The sequence below is a fragment of the Thamnophis elegans genome, chromosome 3, assembly GCF_009769535.1.
Source record: "Thamnophis elegans isolate rThaEle1 chromosome 3, rThaEle1.pri, whole genome shotgun sequence".
NCBI lineage: Eukaryota > Metazoa > Chordata > Lepidosauria > Squamata > Colubridae > Thamnophis > Thamnophis elegans.
In genome coordinates, this window is record NC_045543.1 from 42,187,967 (window position 1) to 42,212,708 (window position 24,742).

Genomic DNA, 24,742 nt, shown 5'->3' on the forward strand with positions numbered 1-24,742 from the left:
CAGAGCAGAAGGATCCATATCCCGGCACTTTACTCACTTGTAATTGGATTTCCTCAGCAGCTGGACAATATCTTTGATTAGCTGTGCTGGGTCATTTGTCTCAAGATCATGTTCCTTCTCTGAGTCTAGGCAATTCTTCAGGGTTGCCTGGAGCTCCGGTTGCATCGCTTCCCATTCCTCCTCAGGGGAGATCACGGCCTCTGTGAGGTGAATGAAATAATCAGCTATAGTTTTCCATTCCTACTGTGACCATTAGTATTTAGAGAATGAATGCTGGAGGATCAAGGACGGTGTTGATCTCTATTTCACTGCTTCCAGGCTAAAATATCTGGTTTCTAAAGCTATCTGTTCAAAGTGACTGTGGACTTTGCTCTCACGGAGACAAACTGATTACCATGAAATATAGGTGCCAAGCAATCCTGAGGGAACGAAGAGGAAGAAGAGGGACTTAAGATAGTAAGGCCATAAGGGCTGGTGGTCCAAATATGCCTGTGAGGCATCCTTTTAGATAAAGCAGCTTTTGGAGATAGAACGACAGGAGGTTGCGCTATCATGAATCCTATTAGTACCAGAGTAGGATTCTGCCTTTCCTGTTTCCTGCTACAACTCATTTTAACTTCGCAATTCTTCTTCCCCCTCCCTTTTAAAACAACGTCTATTCTTATCCGTCTTCCCTAGAGCTATGACAAAGATGGAAGCACATTACCAATTGGGGTTCTGCTTTTCTTCATTTCTTGGAGTTTTTGTTTCTCTTTTTCAAGAAGTTCAGTTAAGTCAGCGCAGCTCAACTGTAAATATGAGAGGTTTATATTAGCTTTGTTAATAATTCTATTTTCATATTCTCATGAGAGCTTACAGTATTTTCGGAGTATAAGACGCAATGGAATATAAGATGCACCAAGGTTTTGAAGAGGCAATTTTTTTAAAAAAAGTGTTTGCACTCTGCAAACCTCTCAAAAACGCCCCCCGCTCCCCAAAGGGCATGAATAGCCTTTAGGCGGCTTGTAGAGTGCTCCTGGGGGAAGTGGGGGCCAAAAATGAGCAAAAAATGACCCATTTTTTGTCAAAAAAAGGGGAGGGCATGGATAGCTTTTAGGAGGCTTATACAATGTTCCTGGGGGTGGGGCAAAATTGAGCAAAAAACGGCCCATTTTTTGCTCATTTCTGCCCTCCCTAGCCCCCAGGAACTCTCTGAAAGCCTCCTAAAAGCTCTGCACGGCCATTTTGGGAAAGGGGGCGGGGGTTTGGGAGGCAAAAAAATGCTGTATTCAGTGTATAAGACGCACCCAGATTTTCAGCCTCTTTTTTGAGGGAAAAGGGTATGTCTTATACTCCGAAAAATGCGGTATTTCTTTTATCACCAAATATACTAATGTTATGTGGTGACTGATAGCAAATTCAAGGAAAACAGTCAACTTTTAAAAACCCATTTTAGAAGAAAACCTGATAGCTGCCTATTCCAGAGCAGCTCATCCTGAACCCTATACTAAATGCAGTTGAAGGGAAAATTAAGGCACCATCTGAGCCAAGCTCCTCTTTTTTATCAGCTGCTTAGAACGAAAAAGAGCCTTATTTATAAGAGAGAGAGAAAAAAAGAGGTGCAGGTAGTCCTCGACTTACAACCATCTGTTTAATGACCATTCAACGCTACAATGGTACTGAAATAGCGACTTATGACCACTTCTCATACTTACAACCTTTGCAGCACCCCCATGTCATGTGCCCAAAATACAGACACTTGGCAACTGGCATGTATTTAAGCACACGGTCATCATCTGAGACCTTCCCTCTTGGCTTCTGACAAACAAAAGTCAATGGAGAAAGCCTGACTCGCTTAACAACCACATGATTCACTTAACAACTGCGATGCAAAAGGTCATAAAACTCAGGCGTGACTTAATTACCTTGCTTAGAAAAGGAAAAGTTGGGTTACCTGTATTATGGTAGAAAAAATGGCTTGACTGATGGCATGATGACTGTGGGGGAACTGCCAGCTGGGCTGGAGGGAGGGGGTCAAGCAAGGCTGAGCTTGGAATTGTGACGCTGCCATAAACAGGATCTCCCCCAGAATTCATGAAGCCTTACCTGATTACTCTCAAGGGAAGGCAAGCAGCCTGGTGAGACTAGGTGAGAGTAATGAAAAATACTGCAGTAAATATTTGCCAATAAATAGGTTTATAAAGCTTACCTTACAGGAGAAAGGATTGCTGGAAAGGAAAGCAGAGAGTAGTTGAATAGCATTCTTAACCACTGTTACAGCTTTGTCCTGTAGCCGACCCACAGCAAGGCACACAACTGCTTGGAATCTAGTTAAGGGCAGAGCCTATAGTAAAAAGAGAAGATATTTGATACAACTGATGTTGTTGTATGTATTTCTTCTGCACAACTAGTATTCCCGTCTAACAAGTTCTCGACTCTACTCAAGACATTTGCTATGCTAAATATTTTCTGCCATCTGAAGATACACAGAAGACTGAGATATCATGTTTTCCCCAAAATAAGACAGGGTCTTATTTTCTTTTGACCCCCGAAATAAGCGCTTGGCTTCATTTTCCGGGAGGTCTTATTATTTTTGAGGTGCAGAAGGTGGCGAGCGTGGTCACCTCATGGCTCCTGCTTTGTTGCAATATTTTCAGGGAGGGCTTATTTTAGCGCATGCGCTCAAAAGCTCGATTGGGCTTATTATCTGGGGAGGTCTTATTTTCAGGGAGACAGGGTATATAGTGCAAACGTTCACTTTCCCTAGAATGGTTTTGCTAGAGGAATATATGGAAGGAACAGTTGTAATATATTTTCACTGCTAAACAATAACTGCTAGGCAGCAAGTAGTAAGTTCCCACCTAAAATTAGCCTGTTAGCCTTATATGAATTGCTTACAAAGTATGAACATATTGGATGCAGAGAAAATGGAAGGCGAGCAGTCCCAAGAAAACTATAAAAAACATTTCAATATCACATTGTTATAATTTATATATATATATAAAGTAATAAGTGTTCTGGAGTGTTTCTGACATGAGGTAAGAGGAGCAAAACCAGTGCTGTCCTCCCTGGGAGCTGGAACTTCCAAAAATAATTCTGCAACAGGCCCCTTGATGCCAGAAAATGAGTGTGTGTTTATTCATGGTTTATGGTTTAATTTATTTGTATGCCACCCTTTTCCCTGAAGGGACTCAGGGCGGCTCACAACTCAAAAAGGGAGGGGAAAATACAAACAAAGTAACAGAAACACAAAAACCATACATAGTTAAAAACACAACAATCGTACCATTCGGAATGGGGCAGCGAGTCTTTAGCCCCAGGCCTGTCGGAACAGCCAGGTTTTAAGGGCTATGCGGAAGGCCTGGAGGGTGGTGAGGGTACGAATCTCCATGGGGAGTTTGTTCCAGAGGGTCGGAGCAGCCACAGAGAAGGCTCTCCTCCGGGTAGTCGCCAGTCGACACTGGCCGGCGGATGGAATTCGGAGGAGGCCTAATCTGTGGGATCTAATTGGTCTAGTGGAGGTAATTGGCAGCAGGCGGTCTCTCAAGTACCCAGGTCCAATACCATGGAGGGCTTTATAGGTGATGACTAGCACCTTGAAGCGTACCCGGAGACCAACAGGCAGCCAGTGCAGCTCGCGGAGGATAGGTGCTACGTGGGTGAACCGAGGTGCACCCACGATCGCTCGCGCGGCTGCATTCTGGACAAGCTGAAGTCGCCGAATACTCTTCAAGGGCTGCCCCATGTAGAGCACGTTGCAGTAATCCAGTCTGGAGGTCACAAGGGCGCGAGTGACTGTTGTGAGAGCCTCCCGGTTCAGGTAGGGACGCAACTGGTGCACCAGGCGAACTGGGCAAATGCCCCCCTGGTCACAGCTGACAAATGGTGTTCAAAAGTCAGCTGTGGGTCCAGGAGGACTCCCAAGTTGCGGACCCTGTCTGAGGGGAGTACTGTTTGACCCCCCAGCCTGAGAGGTGGAACACTTGGCCAATTAGTAGGAGGGAAGCACAGCAGCCACTCGGTCTTATCTGGATTGAGTACAAGCTTGTTAACCCCCATCCAGTCCCTAACAGCCTCGAGGCCCTGGCACATCACGTCAATCGCTTCATTGAGTTGGCACGGGGCGGACAGATACAACTGAGTATCGTCCGCATGCTGGTGGTATTTTATCCCGTGCCGTCGAATGATCTCACCCAGCAGTTTCATGTAGATATTAAAGAGGAGGGGGGTCAGAAATAAGTCTCAATTGCTTCACTGGAGCTTTTGCATAAATATGAAAAGGTCTCCATCCCAGGATCACACACTCACTGAAGGCTGAAAAGTACACCTTACTTGCATAACAAAGATGTTACATGTGCCACCCTAGGGGCCTCCAAAACTGCCAATGCCACTGGACTAATTGTAGCTTCCAAATATTATTCAATGGTAGCCCAATATTGCACATTGTAATAATCAAAGCAGGAGTATATATATATAGCTTTTTGCTTTCACCACTACTCCTTTTAGTTCTTAAATGTTACTATTGTTCTTCAGATACTGCATTGTGTTCTTCATTTATGTTTTAGGCTGATGGTGTATTTTTTGTGGCAAACTGTTTTGCATTTGAAAGACATTAGTACCATCTTAGTTACCCTAAATTAAGTTCAAAAAGTATTGGTTGGAGAACAACTATCCCAAATGGGAGGAGGGCTTATTTATTATTTATTTAGAAAATTTATACAGCTTCTACTCGCTTCACAGCAACTCTAGGTGGTCTTTAAGCAATAAAGACACAGTATGGGTCGTGATGGCGAACCTGTGGCACACATGCCAGTGGTGGCACGCAGAGCCCTCTCTGTGGGCACGCATGTCATCCTCAGCTGCTCTTCTGGTTTCCAGTTAGCCAGACAGCTGGTCTTTGGGTGTATGGCACGTGCATGCGCACCATGCAGCTGGTCTTCGCGGGCGCCAAAAATGGCCCGGAAAATAGCTAAAAGCAGACAATTTTTATTGTTTTGGGGCTATTTTCAGGCCAATAAAGGTCTCCAAGACAGCCAAAAAACAGGTATGCGTGCACCGGCCAGCTTTGGGTTTGCATGTGCATGCTGGTTTGGACACTTGGTGCCAAAAAGGTTCGCCATCACTGGTATTGGGGCGAAAAACAATAAAAAAACCCACACCCTCTTAAGGGAGGAATCAGCATTGCCTCCCTATGTAAATAGAAGAGGTTAGGTCGGACGCACCCCCCACCCCCCCACAGCCTTTCTGGTCTTTCCCAGGGAAAAGCTACCAGTCTGGGGAGATTCTTGTAACTATACGAAGAGAAGAATAAAGTAGCTAGTTTGAACTCTACAAGTGTGGGTCTGGTTATTGGCCCCTCATGGTATTTTCTTCAAAACTCACTTTCTGTTGCACAATTCGGGTAAAGAGCTGAAGCACACGACTGCGCACAAAGCTATTGATATCACATGTGTGCGCCTGCAAAGCATCCAAGAATTGATCCCTTGTATTTCTGGCAGCTTCCTCCAGTTGCTCTCCATTCAGCACTTGCAACAGCATCTCTGCCATAGCAGCCAAAATGGCATTACGCATTCCATAACTCTGCAGAATTAGAACATGGTTCAGAATGACATCTGGGCTGGCCATTTCCAAAACTTGCAAAGTAGAAGATATGCTCAGAAAGCAAAAATCCCAAAGAAGATTTAAATTTGAAACAAACTAAATTGATTTATCTATGCAAGAATCTCAGGCCAAAAGCTCTTTACAATAGTAGCTCTCCGTTAGACTGGACTTACTGATAACGAATTGCCAAATGCTACAGAGAAAAGGCAACGGAAAGTGAAAATTTGCTGATGCTGAGTTTTGGTGGGACAAATATATACTTGCAATAATTGTTGAGGAAAAACCCTTCTGGGCCTGGCACACTTTAGTGCCATTGTTGTTCCACATTGCAGTATCACTTCAATAGGCTTGTATCTTGATTTAAGTTATGTTTACTCAAAAAAGGTACTAGAGTTTGACATTGCAAGCAAGAGACTTGCAATCAAATAAATATCATTGAAATTTTCAGGCATTTTCTTGCAAGTTTCAGGTAGAATTATCCACCTGAAAAGCCAAGCAGGATTACAAGGGAAAAAAACAGAAATCCAAGTGTTTATTCAACTTGGAAGAAAGGACAAGTGATGGTTCTGAACCTATTAAGATACAACAGAGCCCACAGCAGAGACAAAAATAAATGTAAAAGCTTGAGTTAACAAACAAACAAATGGAGGATTCAGTTTTCTTAAAAGGGAAAGCACCAGGCTCAGCCATCAGTTCATTAAACTTTTTTCAAGATCTTCAGCCAATAAAAATAGGAAGTGATTTATTTCATGCTCATATACTTTCTATATGGAAAACACAGTCTCTGTGAAACAACCTCTCCATCCAGGTGATGCAACAGGACACTCATGTTGGCCAGAACAATAGCTGGTGTTCGTTCAGTGAGTTCTGTCAAGAAGGCAGCATAGCCCTTCATCCCAGAAGCCTCTCGAGCCAGTTCTTGAGGGCATTTCTGTCCAATTTCCCTGAGCAATGAACGAAAAGTCAGTGATTGATGTTGCTGAGAATTGTAAGAAAGACAGAAGAAATCTCTCTCACCTTAGTATTTCCCCCACAATACTCTTCATACCATATTCCTTGATCCACACAGTTACAGCCTCCACAAATACTGAAGCTACATGTTCAAAGTGCTGAAGCATCTGTGTGACTTTCAGAGTGGCACCTATCAAAGAGAACTGTGGTAAGAGAAGACCTTCTTCAGTCACGGTATAAATGACGATGGTTCAGATTAGCCATTTATGGCTCAGAAATAGACCTATTTCAGTATTTGGTCTGCCCATGCTAAAAGAATAGACTTACTGAGCATATGGTCATATCGAAATAAAGCAACACCTAGCAGATGAATCACTGTGTCTCTTGTGGGCCGATGCTTCTGGTGGCTAATACTAGGATTTTCCAGGATACGGTAGCAACAGCTAGTTACCAAACTGAAAAGGAAGTCAAAACAGGAGTTAGAGCAGGAGGAGATTGCAATGCAATATTTTATGTACTACAATCTTATCAGAGAGGTGCAGTTGGCTAAGTGGCTTAAAAGACACCAGAGAAGGTCTGTGTCCCAGTGGTTTGAGTCCTATTATCACATGATGGAGTGAGCTCCTGCCACTCACCTCAGCTGCTGCCAATTAGAAGCTTGGAAGCATGTAAATGCAAGTAGATAAACAGGTATGTCTTTGGACAGTGTTGGCTCAATGGCCTAGAAATGGAGATGAGCACTGCCCCCTAAAATTGGCTACGACTAGCGAAGTAAAATACTCCTTCACCTTTTACAGTCCTATGAAGATGTACCTAGCACTTAAAAAGCAATGTTTTCCTCCTGGCTCTCAGAATGATATCATTTTCTTCTCTTCCCATCTGACTGACCCTTCACTTTCCCCCAGCCCAATGAAACTTTGTCTAAAAACAGTTTTCCATTAAACCTTTTCCATTTCTGTACCTTACAAACTCTTCTTCCACTACCAAGCCACTCCACAGCTGATGAAGATCCAACTGAAGTAATTGTGGTGAGCAGTTGTTAATTGACTGCCTTTCTTCCTCCCAAGTAAAGCCTTTAGCCTGGCTTTCTTGGTCTGTAAAACAAATCCAAAACATCAGTTCAAGAAAAGACGTGTACCGAAAGCTTATGTATGTGGAGGTTGTGTTCAGAAATTACATTAGTTGCCTCTGGTGATTTCAGCTCTGGATATATCCAAATTGGCTTATGTTAAATATTACATATCTCACTGATTGCCTGTAGATCCTTCTTGTAAGGCACAGCATATTCAAAGGTCTGAGACTTGAGCTGCCAATATATTTGGCATAGCAAAAATAAGAATGGAATATTTGACACCTCCACTCCCACAATTTAATACAAGTTTTCAAAATATTTACTAGAAGATTTACTAAGAACATAAAAACTAACACAAACTAATAGAGTAGGAGAAAAGAAAGTGCAGAAAGAAAGAAAAGCAGGAGCTTCTGATTATCTTTTATTTTAGGAATATAAAATTATATTTTAAAAGATCACATAAATTTCAATATGCTACATAACATATCCTCTAACTGGCATTGCTGGAGTCACTCAAGAGGACAGTAAAACTAAAATTAATCAGATTTCAGGGCAACAGGTTAAAGAGGAAAAAGCTGCCCAGAAGTAAACATCTAGCAAACAGATACAAGCCACCTACCTTCCCCTTGGAATCCAATCCCACTAGATTGGTCTTGCCAGATTCTATTTCAAATGCCTCCACTAGCCGCACTAGTATATAACAATTCATCTTTAGAGCATTAAGATGGCAAACCCGAAGAGAGGATGTGAGGTCTGAATCATTCAGGATGGCTGTCAGGGCATTGGATTGACTGGTCACAACTAAAAGGAGAAGGTACCATCTTCAGACATGCTCTCAACAGATATTTGTTCTAAATGTGAATTCAGGACAGCTTTCAGATTACCAAAGACTTGTGCTCATGGTATCCTATCAGCATAACTCTGGAGCACCCAGCAACCCATTACCCAGGCACACTATGTTTATCCTGTATCCACTCCCCTGACCACCTCTTGCAATACTACGCAAATGATGATCTCTCATTCCAAAAAGATGGAAGACAGAAGGAATGGGTGTTCCTGTTGGTCTGCCCTTACAGTGAACACACATTACTCTGCATGACCACCAAGATTACAGACCATTATGCAAGGAACAGGCTGTGGGAGCAACCTGCCAATGAGGTCACGTTTGCCTTGTTTTCATCATTTAGCTGCAGTAAGAACTTGTATTTTCTATAGTATTAAGAGAACGTATTCACCTTTCATCATCAGTTCTAGGGCATCTTCCTTAACAGCAGTATCTACAGTCCTGAAGTAGCTGTAAAGCATGAATATTAAGTTAAAACATAAACATTTCTTTCAAAGCATTCCATGTATTAGTATTCATCTAAAGTTACCATTGTACTTTCAGTTTGCATTAATTTTGGAAAAAGAACTTCTGGGAACATTTCAGAAATTTCCCATAGCATATCTACAATGTCCAAAGCTTAGCTACAAATTGTTTACATTATATATAATTCTTTTCAGTCTCCACCTCCTCTCTGCCATTTAACAATGTGGGTACAGGAAATTAAATAGCTTCTTTAGCAAACTGACTAATTAGGACACAAAGAATTATCCTGTTATTTTCGGTTCTTTACATGTTTACTTCTTTCATTGCTGTTACCACAATTATGAACAAGGCTTCTAATGATGTACTCTCAATCCTCAGACTAAAGCTCCCTCCAACAATATCAGTAGTAATGTGCAGACTCACTGTAGAATACTGAAAAGAGTATCAAAATGCTGCAGGATAGCAAGCGCTCCTTGTGTACGGAATGTTGTCTGAAATACTGTAAAAAGAAAGTCCATGTGTGAGAAATGCCAACTCCAGATCAACTGCAGAAGATAGCTTTGAAACTATTTCCAGACTTCTAGATGATTTAAGCAAGGACATCATAATTATAATTGATACAACAACAACAGGGTAATTCTTTAAATAAAGTTGCCAAAGTGAAAAAGCATGGAGGAAATTGGAATGGATTGTGTGTGCATTACATTTTTGGTACTCAGAATTCTTGAGTACAGACATCAAACTGCAGTTAGTGAACCCTGATTTTATTAATTGAGATTTTGTATGCCTAATTCTCACTTAGAAAAACACTAGAACTGTTCCTTAATCTGTTTATAGACTGCTGCAATGTATGCAGTTACATTAAAAGAAAAATAAACCATAGCCATTGCTTCATCATATGACTTGTATGCTTTTCACAATGTAATATGTGGACTTGGCTACTATGCCTTACTTAATAAACTTTAGCTCATATCTTTAAGGAACCTGCCTAGATTTTGGTCTTTTCAATTTTCTGGAAAGTATAACTTGCTGAAGCTAAGATGATCTGTTTTGTCTATGCTTAGATCCCATATATTCTGAAGCAGAATACAGATGCACTACCTAATCAGAGTAATAAAATGCTGTTAAAATTTTTACATTTTAAAAGTGTGCTATTTATTATATAACCATTAAATGCCACCCCATCTAAATAGCCGGTATTGGATGAAGACAGACCATTGATCTTACTCTGAATTCATCATACAACCTACCCGATTCTGTTAACTTCGGGATACTCCATAGCACCGCCTAGAATTCACTGTTAATCAGAGCTGCCTCGGGCGCTGCTTTGATGGAAGGAACGACTACTCACATTAATTACCCGCCTTCCTCCTTCCCATTTCCCGGTATTTTGACCATTTCCCCTTCCCGCTTCTCCCACTAACCTGCCAGCTGTCTCGGGAGCTGTTTGAGGGGCAGCACTTCCTGCACCACGTACTGCAGAGACCCCGCGCTGCGAAGCAAGTCGGTCGGAGACAGAGGCAAGTGGAACTCCCACGAGGGAGGCGAAAGCGAAGTCGGATCAGCCATGATCCCTTCCGATCCGCAGCCTAAGGGGAGGCAGATCGAACCTCAGACATCCGCACTCCTAAGCTCGGCGCCGGATAGAATTCAGAACATCGTAGATTTTGGAACGCAGGACTGGAACGCACGACCTCTTGTGAGGTCGGCTTGGCGGCAGAACCGAGTAGGGGGCGGAAAAACAATCAAAACTTCCCCTACACCTCTCGCGCCAATGGCAGACCAATAGGGGAAGGAAAATGACGCGCCAGGAATTCGAATAATGTCCGCTCGCCCAATCAGGTTGTTCTTTGATAGCTCGGCAGCCAATCGTTTTTTAAGGTCGATCGTTCTTTCGTGGTCCGCAATCAAATCCCGCAAGGACAGGCGCGCTTCGGAAGGCGAAGAGTTATGAAAAGTGTAGAGTTATATGTGTCCTGAAGACCAAGTTCTTACAGTGCTATTTTATTTCTTTGAATAAAAAGTGAAAGCTCCCATCTAAAAAACAACATCAAGATACTGTGTATACCATTTTGACAGAAATGTAATTTTCAAATTCTAAGTATTTGTATTCTCAGTGCATGGAGTAGTCAGTTGCATTTGAATGGGTGAAACATCTGTATACATTTTAAAAGTAAACTTTATACCATGGTAACTTCCATGGTAGATAAACTTTTCCTTCTAAATGAACAAGCATCATTTTAGCTCCTTATTTTTCTCCATTGATTTCTGCAGGCAGGAGTCGATGTCTGCCTTGGAATGTTGCAAGAAGTGTTCTTCTGGGTTCAGTTCCAAGTTGGGAAAAAACACTGGAAACATTGAGGCTGCTTGGAAATATGGTTTAATGGTGGACAGGATCATATGGCTTGAGCTCCTGAACAGAAAAGGGGGATCACATGCTTCCAGATGTTGGGTGAAGAAGAAGGGCCGAGATGCTGAAAGTCCCTGGTTTTATGCCCTCTCTGGCCTTTGAACCTGAGCTTGTATTCTGATTGGTTGTCTGACTCCCAAGGCAACTCTGTAGGCCCGTGATGGTGAACCTATGGCATGCGTGCCACAGGTAGTACACGGACCATTTGTCAGGGCATGCGAGGCAGCTGACTTTGGCCTTTTGAGGCCGTTTTTCACTCTCCGGAGCCTTCAGTTCCTGTTTGCTCGGAGGGTTGGTTTTTGCCTTCTGTAGCTTTCAGGAAAGCCTCCTGAAGGGCCCTGTAGGCTCCAGAGGGCAAAAAACGGCCCTACGGACAAACTGGAAGTCATAATTCCTGAACTTCCAATTTCCACATAGTCCGTTTTTTGCCCTCCAGAGCAAAGTGTCTTCCGGTTTTTCTGTAAATCCAGTTTTTGCCCTCCGGAGCCTTCAGGGAAGCTCCTGAGGTCTCTGGAGGGGGCCTAGGGGGGCAGGGAGGCTGTTTTTATAGCAATAGCAATAGCAGTTAGACTTATATACCGCTTCATAGGGCTTTCAGCCCTCTCTAAGCGGTTTATAGAGTCAGCATATTGCCCCCAACAACAATCCGGGTCCTCATTTTACCCACCTCGGAAGGATGGAAGGCTGAGTCAACCCTGAGCCCTCCCCAGACTCTTAGAAAGCCTCTGGAGCCTAGGGAGGGCAAAAAAAAACCATGCCAAAAATGGGGGGGGGATGTTGTGCACATAGCATTATGGGTGTGGCACACCCGTGCATGGGCCTCTGCACTCCCCCTGCTTTTGGCACAGGAGCCAAAAAAAAGTTTGCCATCACTGCTGTAGGCTGTGTTTTGATTCCAAGTTTGGTTGAGCATTGCTTCTTCCCATGTTCCCTGTGGTGAGATGGGTAAAGGGCTAATACTATCATTCCTTAATCCCATCACCCTGGAGCTGAATGGTGATCTTTGTTAGACTGGCTCAGGCCTTTTGATGGGCCATTGCCAAAGGTGGGGGCTATTAAAAGTGAGTCTGTTTCCTGCTTAAAAACATGTTTCTCCATTTCTTATCCAGGGAAATATATTCCGCCTTTTCAATATTTCCCAGAATTTTTCATTTTTCTAGGAGAGGGGTGGGTTTTAACTTCTTACAGGATGAAATAATAAATTATTTCAGCTTAAACCGGGTAATCTATTTAATTAGAACAGTGCAGAATCTTGTTTCACATGGAAGATTTAGTTCAGTATTTTTGAAATTTGGCTACTTCAAGACGCGTACGTTTCAACTCCCAGCATTCCCTAGCCAGCCATGCAGCGCAGAGTCTTTAAAGTTCCCAAGTTTAAAAATCACTAATTTAGTGATGCAGCCCCTGTCCGTGGAGCAGAATCTTGAGAAACTAACTTCTGTTGGGGGAGAAGGTAAAGAAGGAATGGATAAAAAAAAAAGAAGTAAACTGAATAGCTAAAAAGAATCGGCTATAATATTTAATAAAGCAGTGTAAAAAAGAGGTCTTGATCGACACGTCTACCATTCATTGTTTTTATCTCTATGGTTGCAACTTTCCCTCTTCCTCTCAGCTGCGGATGGGAAGCTGCGAGGCGCGGGGTGATCTGGGAAGCGTCCGAAGTGGCTTCCTTGCGTGTAGTCTTTGCGCTGCCCTCTAGCCGAAGAGTCAGAGGGAAGCCGAAGCTCAATGGAAGCGGCGTGGCGGCTGATGATGGCCCCGCCGCGTTTATGGACGGGCAGCAGCAGCAGCAGCCTTCTCGTCTCTACAGCTCGTCGGCTGTTCAGTACAGGTGGGTGGGTAGAAGAGCCGGGGCTGCCCTATGGGGCAGGTATCGATCTCAACCCTGTCTTGGCGTTTCAGCTGTTGGATTAAACATCGACCCCCGTTTCTTTTCCTTTACTATCCCGAGCATTTATTAATTATAGCACCTTCCCCCTTTTTTTCAGAGGAAGCGAGAAGGCGATGAGGTACCTGTAGAAGGAGAGTTCTTTTTGCGGGGGTTAGATGGGATTTCATATGGGTCTTGCAGAGTCTGTTCTAAATATTGAATTCCGTGAGAAACAAACACACACACAACCATAGGCATGAATATTAAGATTTGAGGGGCAAATAACATGGGTTTTGTTATTTCTTAAGTAATATAGTTAGTTCGTATTTTAATCTGATTTATATTATTTCTTTTAAAGTGATGTTCAAGATTTATTAGCTTTTAACATTCCTAAACTGATAAACAAGCTGGAGACTAGCTCCAGATAAGAAAAGTTTGTTAGTACAAATTGGGGTCTGGCTTATCTCTTGTGAACCCTAAATTTATTTCCCTTCAGACCTCATTTTAATAAACATGTATGCTATTATCCTGTCCATCAACTTTTTTCTTTCAGGTTATGTTACTATAAAAGGGGATGTAAGCTACAGATCGGGTTCCCTCTTTGAATAGGAATCCCTTTTGTCTGAATATTCTGATAATGGTAATAAATGATCTTCCTGTCTCGGTTTGTCTCATTGGAAAATATGCACACCGAGGCAGGCGCCTGAAAAGGCCATATTTGGCCATTAGATTGCACTTAAAATAATAATTGACACTGAAATCCAAGTGACCCAAATGGCTAACAGTTCTTATTTCCAGCTTCAGTTAATATAGGAGTTCTGAATAAGAGTAGCTTAGTTCATGAACGGGCAATCCTGTTGTGCTGTGTGTGAGACCATTTGGTCCAGAAGTTGTTTATTTGCAGTCTTATTTGTAGCTAATCTTGCAGTACAGGTTGTCATCAACTTACACCATTCAAATTTAAAATTACACCGGCAAGTGAAAAATGTGTTTACAACTAGTTATCGCACTTATGACTGTTGCGGAATGGTCACATATGAAAATTCAGACACTTGTCCACCAGTGTGTATTTATGACACTTGCTGTCTTCCAGAACCATATGGCAGAGTCACTTGCCACCTTTCTAGCCAAGTTCCAATGGGGAAAGCCATATTTGCTTAGAACGGTGTGATTCACTTAATGACCAGAATGAAGAGATCATGAAATTGGGTGAGACTCACTTAACAACTGCCTTGCTGAGAGCAAGAAGTTGTATCCCAATTCTGGTCGTAAGCTGAGGACTACCTGTACTACACTTATGATGGTTGACTAGATCAGTGTTTCCCAACCTTGGCAACTTGAAGATGTCCGGACTTCAACTCCCAGAATTCCCCAGCCAGCATTCGCTGGCTGGGGAATTCTGGGAGTTGAAGTCCGGACATCTTCAAGTTGCCAAGGTTGGGAAACACTGGACTAGATATTCTTTATAAATACAGTAAACAGTTGTTTAAGGACCAGTAAATTTATTTTGTAAAGCTGTCCAGTGATATTGTGCCATTAGAGGGCTTTAAAAGAAACAATTGAACTTTATATTTTATATAAAGGTTGGTCTGTAAATATGCTGCACAAAAGCTCCAACTTTGACGTCATAAGATTTCAAAGGCAATCTTTAAAGATATTGATATTGATTTTTTTTTTACTTTTTTGTTTAAATCAGAACCCCCCAAATTTCTGGTGAAAGAGCCTCCTCCTCCAAAAGTGGTTGACAGATGGAATGAGAAACGAGCACTCTTTGGTGTCTATGATAATATTGGAATTCTGGGTAAATATTAGTTTACAATTGATTGTCCCTACCTGTCTTTCAATAACAGCATATATAGGAGAGATACATGTAGTCTTGTTATTGTTGTTAGTTGTGAAGTCATGTCCAACCCATTGTGACCCCATGGACAACGTTCCTCCAGGCCTTCTTGTTCTCCACCATCCTCTGGAGTCCATTTAAGCTCATGCCTACTGCTTCAGTGACTCCATCCAGTCACCCTTCTTCTTTTGCCCCCACTCTTTCCCAGCATTAGGCTCTTCTCCAGTGAGTCCTTCCTTCTCATTAGGTATTTGAGTTTCATCTTCAGGATCTGGCCTTCTAAAGAGTAGTCAGGGTTGATCTCCTCTAGGATTGACTGGTTTGATCGCCTTGCAGTCCAAGGGATTCGCAGGAATCTTCTCCAGCATCATAGTTCAAAGGCATCAATGATTTGGCGCTCAGCCTTTCTTATGGTCCAACTTTCACAGCCATACATTACAATCGGGAAAACCATAGCCTTGACTATACACACTTTTGTTGGTAGGGTGATGTCTCTTCTTTTTAGTATGCTCTCTAGATTTGCCATAGCTTTCCTCCCCAGCGCAAACGTCTTAATTTCTTGGCTGCAGTCCCCATCTCCTGGAGTCCAGGAAAATAAAATCTGTCACTACCTCCATTCCTTCCCCATCTATTTGCCAGGAATTGAGAGGGCTGGATGCCATGATCTTAGTTTTCTTAATGTTCCATTTCAAGCCAACTTTTGTACTCTCCTCCTTCACTAGCATCAAGAGGCTCTTTAGTTTCTGTTCACTTTCTGCCCTTAAGAGTCATACAGTCTACCATCCCTCAAGCTCCCTGCAAACTTTTCTAGTGATTCTGGCAGGTGTTTAAATGGATCTTTCTTTTTTTCTCTCCCCCCTCTCCCAATCTTGGAAGAAGGAAATTGTCATGGAAGTTCCTAATCTGAGAAAAGTTCACGTGACTGGTTTTGATAAATTGAAGGGAAAGACATTTTTATTTGCCACTTTATTTAGGAAGGGAATGCCTTTTGCAATTGAAGTTGGTAGTAGTCTGTGATAAAAAAAGTGCCAATTAATGAATAAACTTCCTTTTTGAAAATCAAAGTGATAGAATTCTAAAGTGTATCTATTGTGTTCTTCTTCTTAGGGGATTTCAAGGCCCACCCCAAAAACCTGATTGTGGGGCCAGAATGGCTACGTGGATGGAGGGGAAATGAGCTGCAGAGATGCATTCGCAGAAAGAAGATGGAGGGTGACCGAATGTTTGTTGACGATTACCATAATCTGAATAAGAGGATTAAATTCTTGTACAAGCGATATAATCGCTATAGAATGAATCGCTAAAAGAAGTTCTCCATAACAACATTTATCCACAAACATTGTGCATTACTGGACGATATTTATTAGTAGCGCTAGCGTGCAGAAATTGATGGTTGGGTGAAACCATCCAAACATCATCCTTGTTATTGTGTTCCGTCTTTTGAATTATTTTCTATTTCCAGTTATTTTTCTTTCACTTCATTAATTGAAATACTTCAATGTTCTGATATGCCATTTCTTGGAAGTATCATTCAAGCAATTTTGATTTCATATGTACATCAGGATGGGATACGTTATATGGTTATTTGCCAACCTGGTTAATGTATAATTGCAAATAATAAATTCCATCTTTTTATATTGTAGTCCCTCCTCATTGTATCTAACCATTTGTTTTTTTCCCCATACTGGTTTATGTAGAATGCCCACAACCCATATTTTTAATAGTTTTAGTATAGTATTTGTTTCTTCTTACAAGACTGTCTTCTAATTTTGTGGGTCTATTTCAGTGAAATTGAAATACAAATGGTCCTCAATATGATACAAGTAGATACCTTGTATATATTTTTCACAGTCTCTCCTGCTTTTTATTTAAAAAGATTTTCACTGCCTTGGTTATGAGATGCTAGTGTGCTGAAAACCAAAATGACAGATAATATGTGGGTCTTAAAACTTGTTTGGATGCTTAGTTTTCCAGGGCGGAAAAAGAATAGAAAGAGAGTCAAAGTGAGTGAGAGATGGCAATAGAAGAATCTTCCAAGGAGCTGAATAGAATGATTAGGAGAAGCAGGATTGATCAAATCAGATCAATTTTTCATTGGATTTGAGAAATAAAAGAATCAAAGTGGGTACCTCATCCTTAAGATATTAATATTCTTCTTTAAAACTTACCCGGTTCAAAAAAATTGTATTCCCTAGTTGGCCTTTACTCACTATAGTTACAATATAATTAACTATATTTCCAATGGTCTTCAGTCCCCTCCCAAAAATATTTTAAAAGTAAATGTGAGGTCTGTGACTCCTAAGATTGGCCACTCCCACATTATGAACTATCAATGTAGGAAAAAAATAATACATTTTGGAGATAGCATAAAAAAATTGATGTATATATAGTTTAAATACAGAATAGAAACATTTGAGCTAATGTTCTAAAACTAGAAAGAGGCGGCTTGTATTTCATCAAAAAGAGCACACAATCTCTGTGGTTCCACCAAAAAGATCTTGTCCTTGACATAAACTCTGTTTCAAATGAAAATGGTAAAATTTTATAAATATATATGTAATCAAAAGTGTTTGTTAAAACAATCTAGTGCTTAGCTTGAAGATTGTCTAATGTTCTGTAATGGGCTGTATTTTTTAAATGACTAAGTCTTTTCAGCACATAAATCCAGAAGATAGCCTCAAAGAAGCCATGCAGGAGCTGCTCTATGTCTTCAAGATTCAGAAGGGTATTTTGCCTGGGAACAATGTCTTATTTCCACAGTTAATATACCCACACACAGGTAATACATGAAATTGAAATTCTTCCCAAAAGGATAGAGTTGATTGCAGTATGAAAAACAATAACCTCAGAATTTCAAATGCCAGTGTTATTTCTCATTATTTTTTTGTTATATTCACACTATTTTTCGCTGTATTGTCTAGGAATGCATCTGAAATTAAGTGATGGGCTCATCCTTTATTAGCTGAGTTAGTATGTAACATGGTTGGTTTTATTGCTTAACATAGTATTTTGTGTTTATAATATATTTAAATATAAAACATTCTAAATACTTGATTTCTAAAGCAAAGCTTTTCAAAAAAGAAATACCAGTATGCTTTATTCAGAATTTACCAATTCAGAATTTCACCAAGAATGCAACTCTTTGATTTGCCCAAGCATAATTGCTCAATACAAGATAACACAATTTCTCTAGAATCAAATTACAAATAATCGGTCTATAATACAAGACCCTTTTGGTAGAAAAGTAGAATTTTCACCTTGTGTTCGCCAGTTAAAAGGAGGTGGCATCTGATTTTTTTTTAATGTTAGATGTACGGATTACAAGAAACATGAGTTCTCTAAGAATTCCAATCCCAAAATATAAATGGTTTCAAAAGTAACAAAAATAGCCTTTAGAATTAAGCTCTGTTTTCTGTCCGTTGCAATTTTTTGAACTGCTTCCAAAGAATCTCTGGATAATATATTCAAATGTATGTTGGCTTCCATCAGTGTTTTTACTTCACCATCACTTTTGGCAATAACATACTGGTTACATGTTTGTATAATGTGACTTGTGGCTCCAGAAAATTGGTTCAACAAATTCAGTTAATCATAACTAAACTTATGATCCTGCTTGTCCCACTGACTTTATTTGTCAGAAGTCAGGTGGGAAGGTCGCAAATGGAGATCATGTGACCTTGGGACACAGCAACCATTGTAAATAGATGCTGGTTGCCAAATGTCCAAATTTTGATCATGTGACTAGATGATGCTGCAAAGGTTGTAAGTGCAAGGACTGGCTTATAAGTCTCTTTTTTCAGTGCCATTGTAACTTTGAACAGTACTAAACAAGTGGTAGTAAATTGTTGAGGAGGAGCTCACGTCGCGACGATACATCGTGCAGACTCGACAGTCCGAGTCCGCCGATGACACTTTTGCCCCTGGACGGTCCGGTAGGACCTAAGCTGTCCCGAAGAGACGATGACTAGGAAGACAAAACCTTGCTGGTCGCAGGGACATCGCAAAGTCCCTGATCGACCCAGGGGAAGTGCTTCCAACCAGCGGCAAGCAGGCAACCCCCAGGCTGATAAAGTCAGAGATGGCTCCGAAGGAAAGAAGTGAAAGTGTTCCATCTGGTGAGGTTTTTTTTTTTACATTCAGAAGATTGCCCTAAGAAACCTTTTTTCTTTAAAGATGTTAGTCCTCTAAGTAAGAATAAAGCGGTGAATTTAATCCTTATTGGACTGCCTTAGAAAGTTCTTTGCTTTTGCTTGTAACGATGTTTTGTGGATTGAAGTGATTGCAACGGTTCCTGTTTCTCCGCTTGAAGTGAATGGACTGGTTTTTTTTCCTTATTTTTTACTAGCTTAATTCTTTTGGCTTAAACCAAAACTTTTTTTTTTGTTTTAACAAATTCCTCCTTCTATTTGTTATAAAATCATATTAAAGATACTTGAAGAAAAAGTATAAAAAAAAGTTGAATCTGCCAGTCGGAAGCCTGAGCCTGAAGTTTTTTTTTCTTGAAACAATGTATTCTTTGTTCATTCCTATTTGACTTCACTGACTTTGCAAAGGAAGGGTTTGGAACTTGTTTATAAAACCTGATAAAGACTCAAGGGCATGAACAGTGTTTTGCAGGTGCGCTTGGAAAATATTTTGGCAAAAGAAGGAAAAAGGAAAAAAAGGCAAGAACCCTTCTACTTTGAAAACCACAAAAGAACTTGTGCTTAAGATTTAAAATAAATAATAGATATATTCTTCAAGAAATTTTTCTTTTGATGGAGGGAGGAGCCAACGTCGCAACGACACATCGCACGGACCCGACAGTCCGGGTCCGTCGATGAAACTTTTCTCTTTGGACGATCCGGTACAACCTAAACCGTCCCGAAGAGACGGTGACAGGGAATCCAAAGTCTTGCTAGTCACAGGGACATCGCAAAGTCCCTGCTTGGCCCAAGGGTAGTGCTTCCAACTGAGGACAAACAGGCAGCCCCCAGGCTGGCATAGTTGGAGACAGCTCCTGAAGGAAGAGACGAAGCGAAAGCGTTCCATCTGGTGAGGTTTTTTTTTTCTTTTTTTTCTTTCAGAAGATCTGTGTTAAGAAACTTTTTTTTCTTAAAAACAACAACTAGTCCCCAAAGTAAGAATAAAGCGTCAATTTTGCCACTTATTGGACTGCTACTAGAAGATTTCCTGCTATAGTTAGTAACGATGTTTTGCGGATTGAAGCAATTGCAACATTTCCTGTCTCCCTGCTTATAGTCTATGGATTGTTCTTTTCCCCCCCTATTTTTTCCTTTTTACTACCCTAATTTTTTTTGTTGGCTAAATTAAACTTCTTCTCTTACTTCAACAAATTTTTCCTTCTATTGGTTAAAACTATATGAAAGATATTTAAGGGAAAGCAAAAAAAATAACAATTGACTAATTATTGAATCTGCCACCTGTTAAGCCAAAGTCTGAACTTTGTTTCTCTTTTGGATACAATGTATCTTTTGTTCTGCTTCACTTGGTTTCACTGACCTTGCAATGGAAGGGTTTGGAATTTGCTTATAATACCTGATAAGACTTAAAGCACGAAACCTATTTTGTTAGTGCTTCTGGTAAATTTTTGGCAAGAGAAGGAAAAGACAAGCAAGAATAAAAACCCTCCTATTTTAAAAACTTTGAAAGAACTGGTGTTTAAGATTCAAAATAAATACAGACACGTTTCCTAAAAATTTGACAGGCTAGAGTGGCAGATTCCTTTTCCTATTTTTTTCCTTTATATTTCTTTGCATTTTGAAAAATGGATCAATATTTAGAGGAAGAAAATCTAATAATCCAAAACATCCTGGCTGGACTTCAAAATATTGCAGAAGGACTTAAGAGATTTGACAAGAAATGGGACAGTTTATGGGGTGCTACAGTTAAAGAGGAGGGGGTTGGAGCCCCAGACATTAAAGAAGAGAATGGAAACATAGAAAATAAAGATAAGATGTCAGATGAATCCATCAATGGACTAAAGGGAAGCTGGAAAAGTGTTTTTGACAACTTGGAGCCTTTCTTTCAACTTCAAGATGCAGGAAGGAAAAAAAGAGTGAAAAAGATGGAACTAAGAAGACAAATATATTCAGAAACAAGATTGATAACCAAAGCTAAGCCTACATTAATAACAAAGAGCAACGAAACTATATGAAAGATCCTTTAAGCTACAGAGTGCGGAGAGAAATGTTAAACTCTGAAAAGATTCTAATGTCCTTTTAAGCTCACGCGTAATAACTCTTTAAAGTCCTGCCGCCGTGACCCTGCCGCCACTTTAAAGCCATGCCTCGGCCGCCTGAGCAGCCTCGCTTCGCCACCCCAGCAGCCTCGCTTCGCCGCCCGCCCACCCGTCGCCTCCAGGCAGAGAGAAAGAGAAAGAAAAAACACGGCTCTTCTTTCCCTCCCTCTCACGACTAGAGTGAACCCCCAAAGCCCCCGCCGCCACCAGAATATCTGCTGCTGCCTCCTCCTCCTCCAACAGCACTGCCAGATTTGCCGCCTGACGCTGCGGCTGAGGTGAAGCTGCCTAAGCTCCCGTCAGCACCCTTGTCCGTGGCAGTGGTGCCTCTCCCTCCATGCGGGGCACCTGAGCTGTCCCCCACGTTATCCCTCCCCCTTCCTCCTCTGCTATGCTTTTGAGGAGCCATGAGGCCTCGGGAGCTAGTAGGAAGGTGGCGGAGGGGGCGGGAGCAGGAACAAAAGGCCTCATGGCTTCTCAAAAGCACGGCGGAGGTGGAGGCGGTGGCAGGGGTAACCCGGAGCCCAGTGGAGGTGCTCCAAGCGGAGGGGGAGGCACCGCTGCCACTGCCATGGGCGGGGGCGCCAGCGGGAGCTTTGGCGGCTTCACCTCAGCTGCAGCGCTGGGCAGCAAATGTGGTGGTGCTCTTGGAGGAGGAGGAGGCGGCGGCAGCAGTTATTCTAGTGGCGGCGGGGGCTCATTGGCATCTTCAGCGGCAGCCCTGCCCCCTGTGAAAAAAACCAAAGATGGAGCAGATCCATGCAGATGACGTCGCCGCAACATGACTGGAGGAGGAATTCTGGGAGTTGAAGTCCACAAGTCTTAAAACTGTCAAGTTTGAAGTCCCCTGGGATTTTTTTTTCTAAAGGGTTAGGGGTGCAAGTATCTTGTAACAACAGCTTTAAGACTTACGTGCTTCAAATGCCAGACTTTCTGAGCCAACATTTTGGTTGCTAAGCAGGAGCGTTGTTAAGTGATACTGATATTATATAACACTTTTAATTAAGAGGGTACATTGAATAAACATAACTTTGAGTTTCAAATAATACTGATTTCGTTGTTGTCTTAGGTGACATCTGTGAAAAAAATTCAGGTGCTCAGGCATGAAAATGTGCCGCTCAAACACTATACTTTTTCGCACACACTGAAAAAAAATTAGAGGGAACATTGATCATGATCCTTTATTAACAGGAATTTCATCAAGTACAAATCCATTCAGACCACAGAAAGTCTGTTCTTTTCTCTGATTTGATTTAAAACTTTTCCTTGATGATGTTAATATGGAAATGAAACAAGATGGCTTGGAGCCTGTACAGAAACTTTGTATTAATGTGCCAACTTTGAGCTTGTAAGATTGCTATTGTTTCAAAAACCCCTAAAAATCTACCTCTAACAAGCTGTATGCTTTCCTGTCCGAAGGTTGTTGCTTCACTCGGCCCGGAAGGCACTTTAAAAAATAAAACACACACACACACACACACACACACACACACAAAATAAAAACAAATTACAATTACATTACAAATAATATTGAATTCCTCCCCCCTGCCCCCTCCCTCTGACCCACATACCTTCCAGCTGCGTCAAAAATGCAAGATTTGGTCTAGCCAGGACCAGACAGGCTAGAATAGTTGCTGCTAGAGTCACCACGTGGATGACTGCTTAAATGTTTTAAAAGAGCCTCTAAACAAAGTGCCCTCTGCAGGAGGAGGCGAGAGAATCACGTGCCTCATTTGCATAAGGAATTTTTCATTTTTTAACCCTTGCTTAACTCTTAAAAGGCGAAAAATTCCTTATGCAAAGGAGGCACATAGTTCTCTCACCTCCCCCTACAGTTAGCACTAAGCAGACTCAGAGTCACTGTGACTTGGAGTCTGGCAGCAACTACCTTGGCCTTTTTAATTATTTTAAAAAATTATTTCCTTTTCCTCATGAGACTGGTGAGGCCCCGCCTCCCCTGCCTCCAGTGACTGCACATCCCTGCTTGCTTTGTAACTCTTGGCTGTAAATAAAATTGATATTTTAAGAGAGCCAGTTTGGTGAAGCAGTTAAGGCATCAGGCAATCAAGAGACCTGATCATATATGGTGGACCTGCCAAAAGGTTAAGGCATTCTGGATAAAAATATGGTGGGTCATGCAAAATATTTTTAAAAGAAGGATAAAGTTTATTCCTCAGTTATTTTTACTAGGTATATGTACTGACTTTACAGTGGTAGAGACTAATTTGATTCTGCACCTAATAACTGCAGCAAGACTGTTGGTGGCGCAATACTGGAAGAAGGAAGACTTGCCTACAATCCAAGAATGGACATTGAAAGTCACAAACTTAGCCGAGATGGCTAAAATATCGGCATATCTTAAAGATCATTCAAATGAGAGATATAAACGAGACTGGAAAAAATGGATTGCCTATATACAAAATAAATACGGGGCCAAGAAATTCCAGTTAGCCTATGCTTAAGATCAGAAATGATTTAAACTGTTAAAAGTTAGTTCAGTAAGAAGAAGCTAAGGTCAATGTAGAATGTCATTAATTTCTTTATTTCTTTTTTCTCAATAGATTTTAGACTGTGTTAGTTAAAAATCCATACCGTGTACGGGTTCTGGGAAGTCGGGGGGGGGGGGGAAGGAAGAGGGGGGTTGGGGGGGTGGAGGGAGGGAGGGGCACACACAAAAAAATTGTACTTCAATGTCTTAATGATTGACAAATGATGAAATATTTGTGTGTTTTTTTTAAAGAAATAAAATAAATATTTGAGAAGGGAAAAAAAATGTTAGAGGGAATGCTGGAGGTTTGATCTTGCTCATCATTTATAATATTTGGCAATAAATCAAGTAGCGATGCTGGAAAAAAAGAGACCTGAGACAAAACCCTTGGGGTAACTCTGGGCCAGTCACTCTCTCTTAACCCTGGGAAAGAGGCAATGGCAATATATTTCCAAAGAACTTGGCAAGAAAATTGCATAGACTTGCCCTGGAGTTTTTTTTTTTTAAAACTGATTCAAAGGTGCTTCTGTATGCACGCACCTTATTTTAAAATCAAGGATGAACCACTCTCAACTTCCACCCGCCAATTCTGGATGTGGCAACTCCAATGGAAATGCAGCTCTACCGATAAAGTGTATTAGGTTAGGTCTGATGCTTTACAAGTACAGTATGAAACAACGATTCCGCTCTGGTCTCTGAGAAAAAGGCGATATAAATGTAGAAAGAATGAAGGAAGGGAAGCTGGTACAGCTCTGCTTGGAAGAATAAGGCTGCAGCGTTGTCATTCCGATATAAACGAATAGAAGCCGATTTGGATTTTCCAACCGAAATTCCCCACACAATCCTTCTACGGCAAATATCAATCCCTTAAAATCACGCTCGATCTCTCTCACTGTCACAAACGCATCTCTGACTTAGGCAAACACGTTGCTGTTTAAAAATCCCCCCTCCCCCAATAGGACTGGGGCTTCACCAGGAAAC

The 24,742-nt window shown here is 41.4% G+C and overlaps 2 protein-coding genes and 1 non-coding gene across 4 annotated transcripts in view; 1 reads left to right on the top strand and 2 right to left on the bottom strand.

Moving 5' to 3' along the window:
• The window catches only part of NCAPD2 (non-SMC condensin I complex subunit D2), a 31,967-nt gene extending 21,216 nt beyond the window's left edge, over positions 1-10,751 (bottom strand). The window contains exons 1-12 of one of the 2 annotated variants that reach the window (XM_032214078.1): positions 10,337-10,751; positions 9,336-9,411; positions 8,839-8,897; positions 8,216-8,404; positions 7,493-7,619; positions 6,859-6,986; positions 6,598-6,721; positions 6,377-6,524; positions 5,362-5,559; positions 2,189-2,323; positions 707-788; positions 38-200 (exon numbers count right to left, since the gene is read on the bottom strand). In XM_032214078.1, coding sequence (XP_032069969.1) covers positions 38-200; positions 707-788; positions 2,189-2,323; positions 5,362-5,559; positions 6,377-6,524; positions 6,598-6,721; positions 6,859-6,986; positions 7,493-7,619; positions 8,216-8,404; positions 8,839-8,897; positions 9,336-9,411; positions 10,337-10,481 — 1,574 coding nt within the window. In that variant the 5' untranslated portion in view covers positions 10,482-10,751. Of the gene's footprint in view, positions 1-37; positions 201-706; positions 789-2,188; positions 2,324-5,361; positions 5,560-6,376; positions 6,525-6,597; positions 6,735-6,858; positions 6,987-7,492; positions 7,620-8,215; positions 8,405-8,838; positions 8,898-9,335; positions 9,412-10,336 lie in introns of those variants that run through there. The other variant, XM_032214077.1, reaches the window with a different exon arrangement.
• On the bottom strand, positions 8,474-8,791 carry LOC116506852. The gene has a single exon (XR_004255073.1). It is a non-coding gene; the product is annotated as a small nucleolar RNA U85 (small nucleolar RNA).
• Positions 10,752-12,929: 2,178 nt separating the features above from the next.
• MRPL51 (mitochondrial ribosomal protein L51) lies at positions 12,930-16,667 on the top strand. Its single transcript, XM_032213686.1, has 3 exons — positions 12,930-13,153; positions 14,889-14,993; positions 16,140-16,667. The coding sequence occupies exons 1-3, from the start codon at positions 13,051-13,053 to the stop codon at positions 16,334-16,336; spliced, it is 405 nt and encodes a 134-aa protein (XP_032069577.1). The 5' UTR covers positions 12,930-13,050; the 3' UTR covers positions 16,337-16,667.
• Positions 16,668-24,742: the final 8,075 nt, after the last annotated feature.

Coding starts and splice junctions, on each gene's coding strand:
- MRPL51 (XM_032213686.1), top strand. CDS start 13,051: ATGGAAGCGGCGTGGCGGCTGATGATGGCCCCGCCGCGTTTATGGACG. Junction 13,154..14,888: donor TCGTCGGCTGTTCAGTACAG/GTGGGTGGGTAG, acceptor TGTTTAAATCAG/AACCCCCCAAATTTCTGGTG. Junction 14,994..16,139: donor TGATAATATTGGAATTCTGG/GTAAATATTAGT, acceptor TCTTCTTCTTAG/GGGATTTCAAGGCCCACCCC.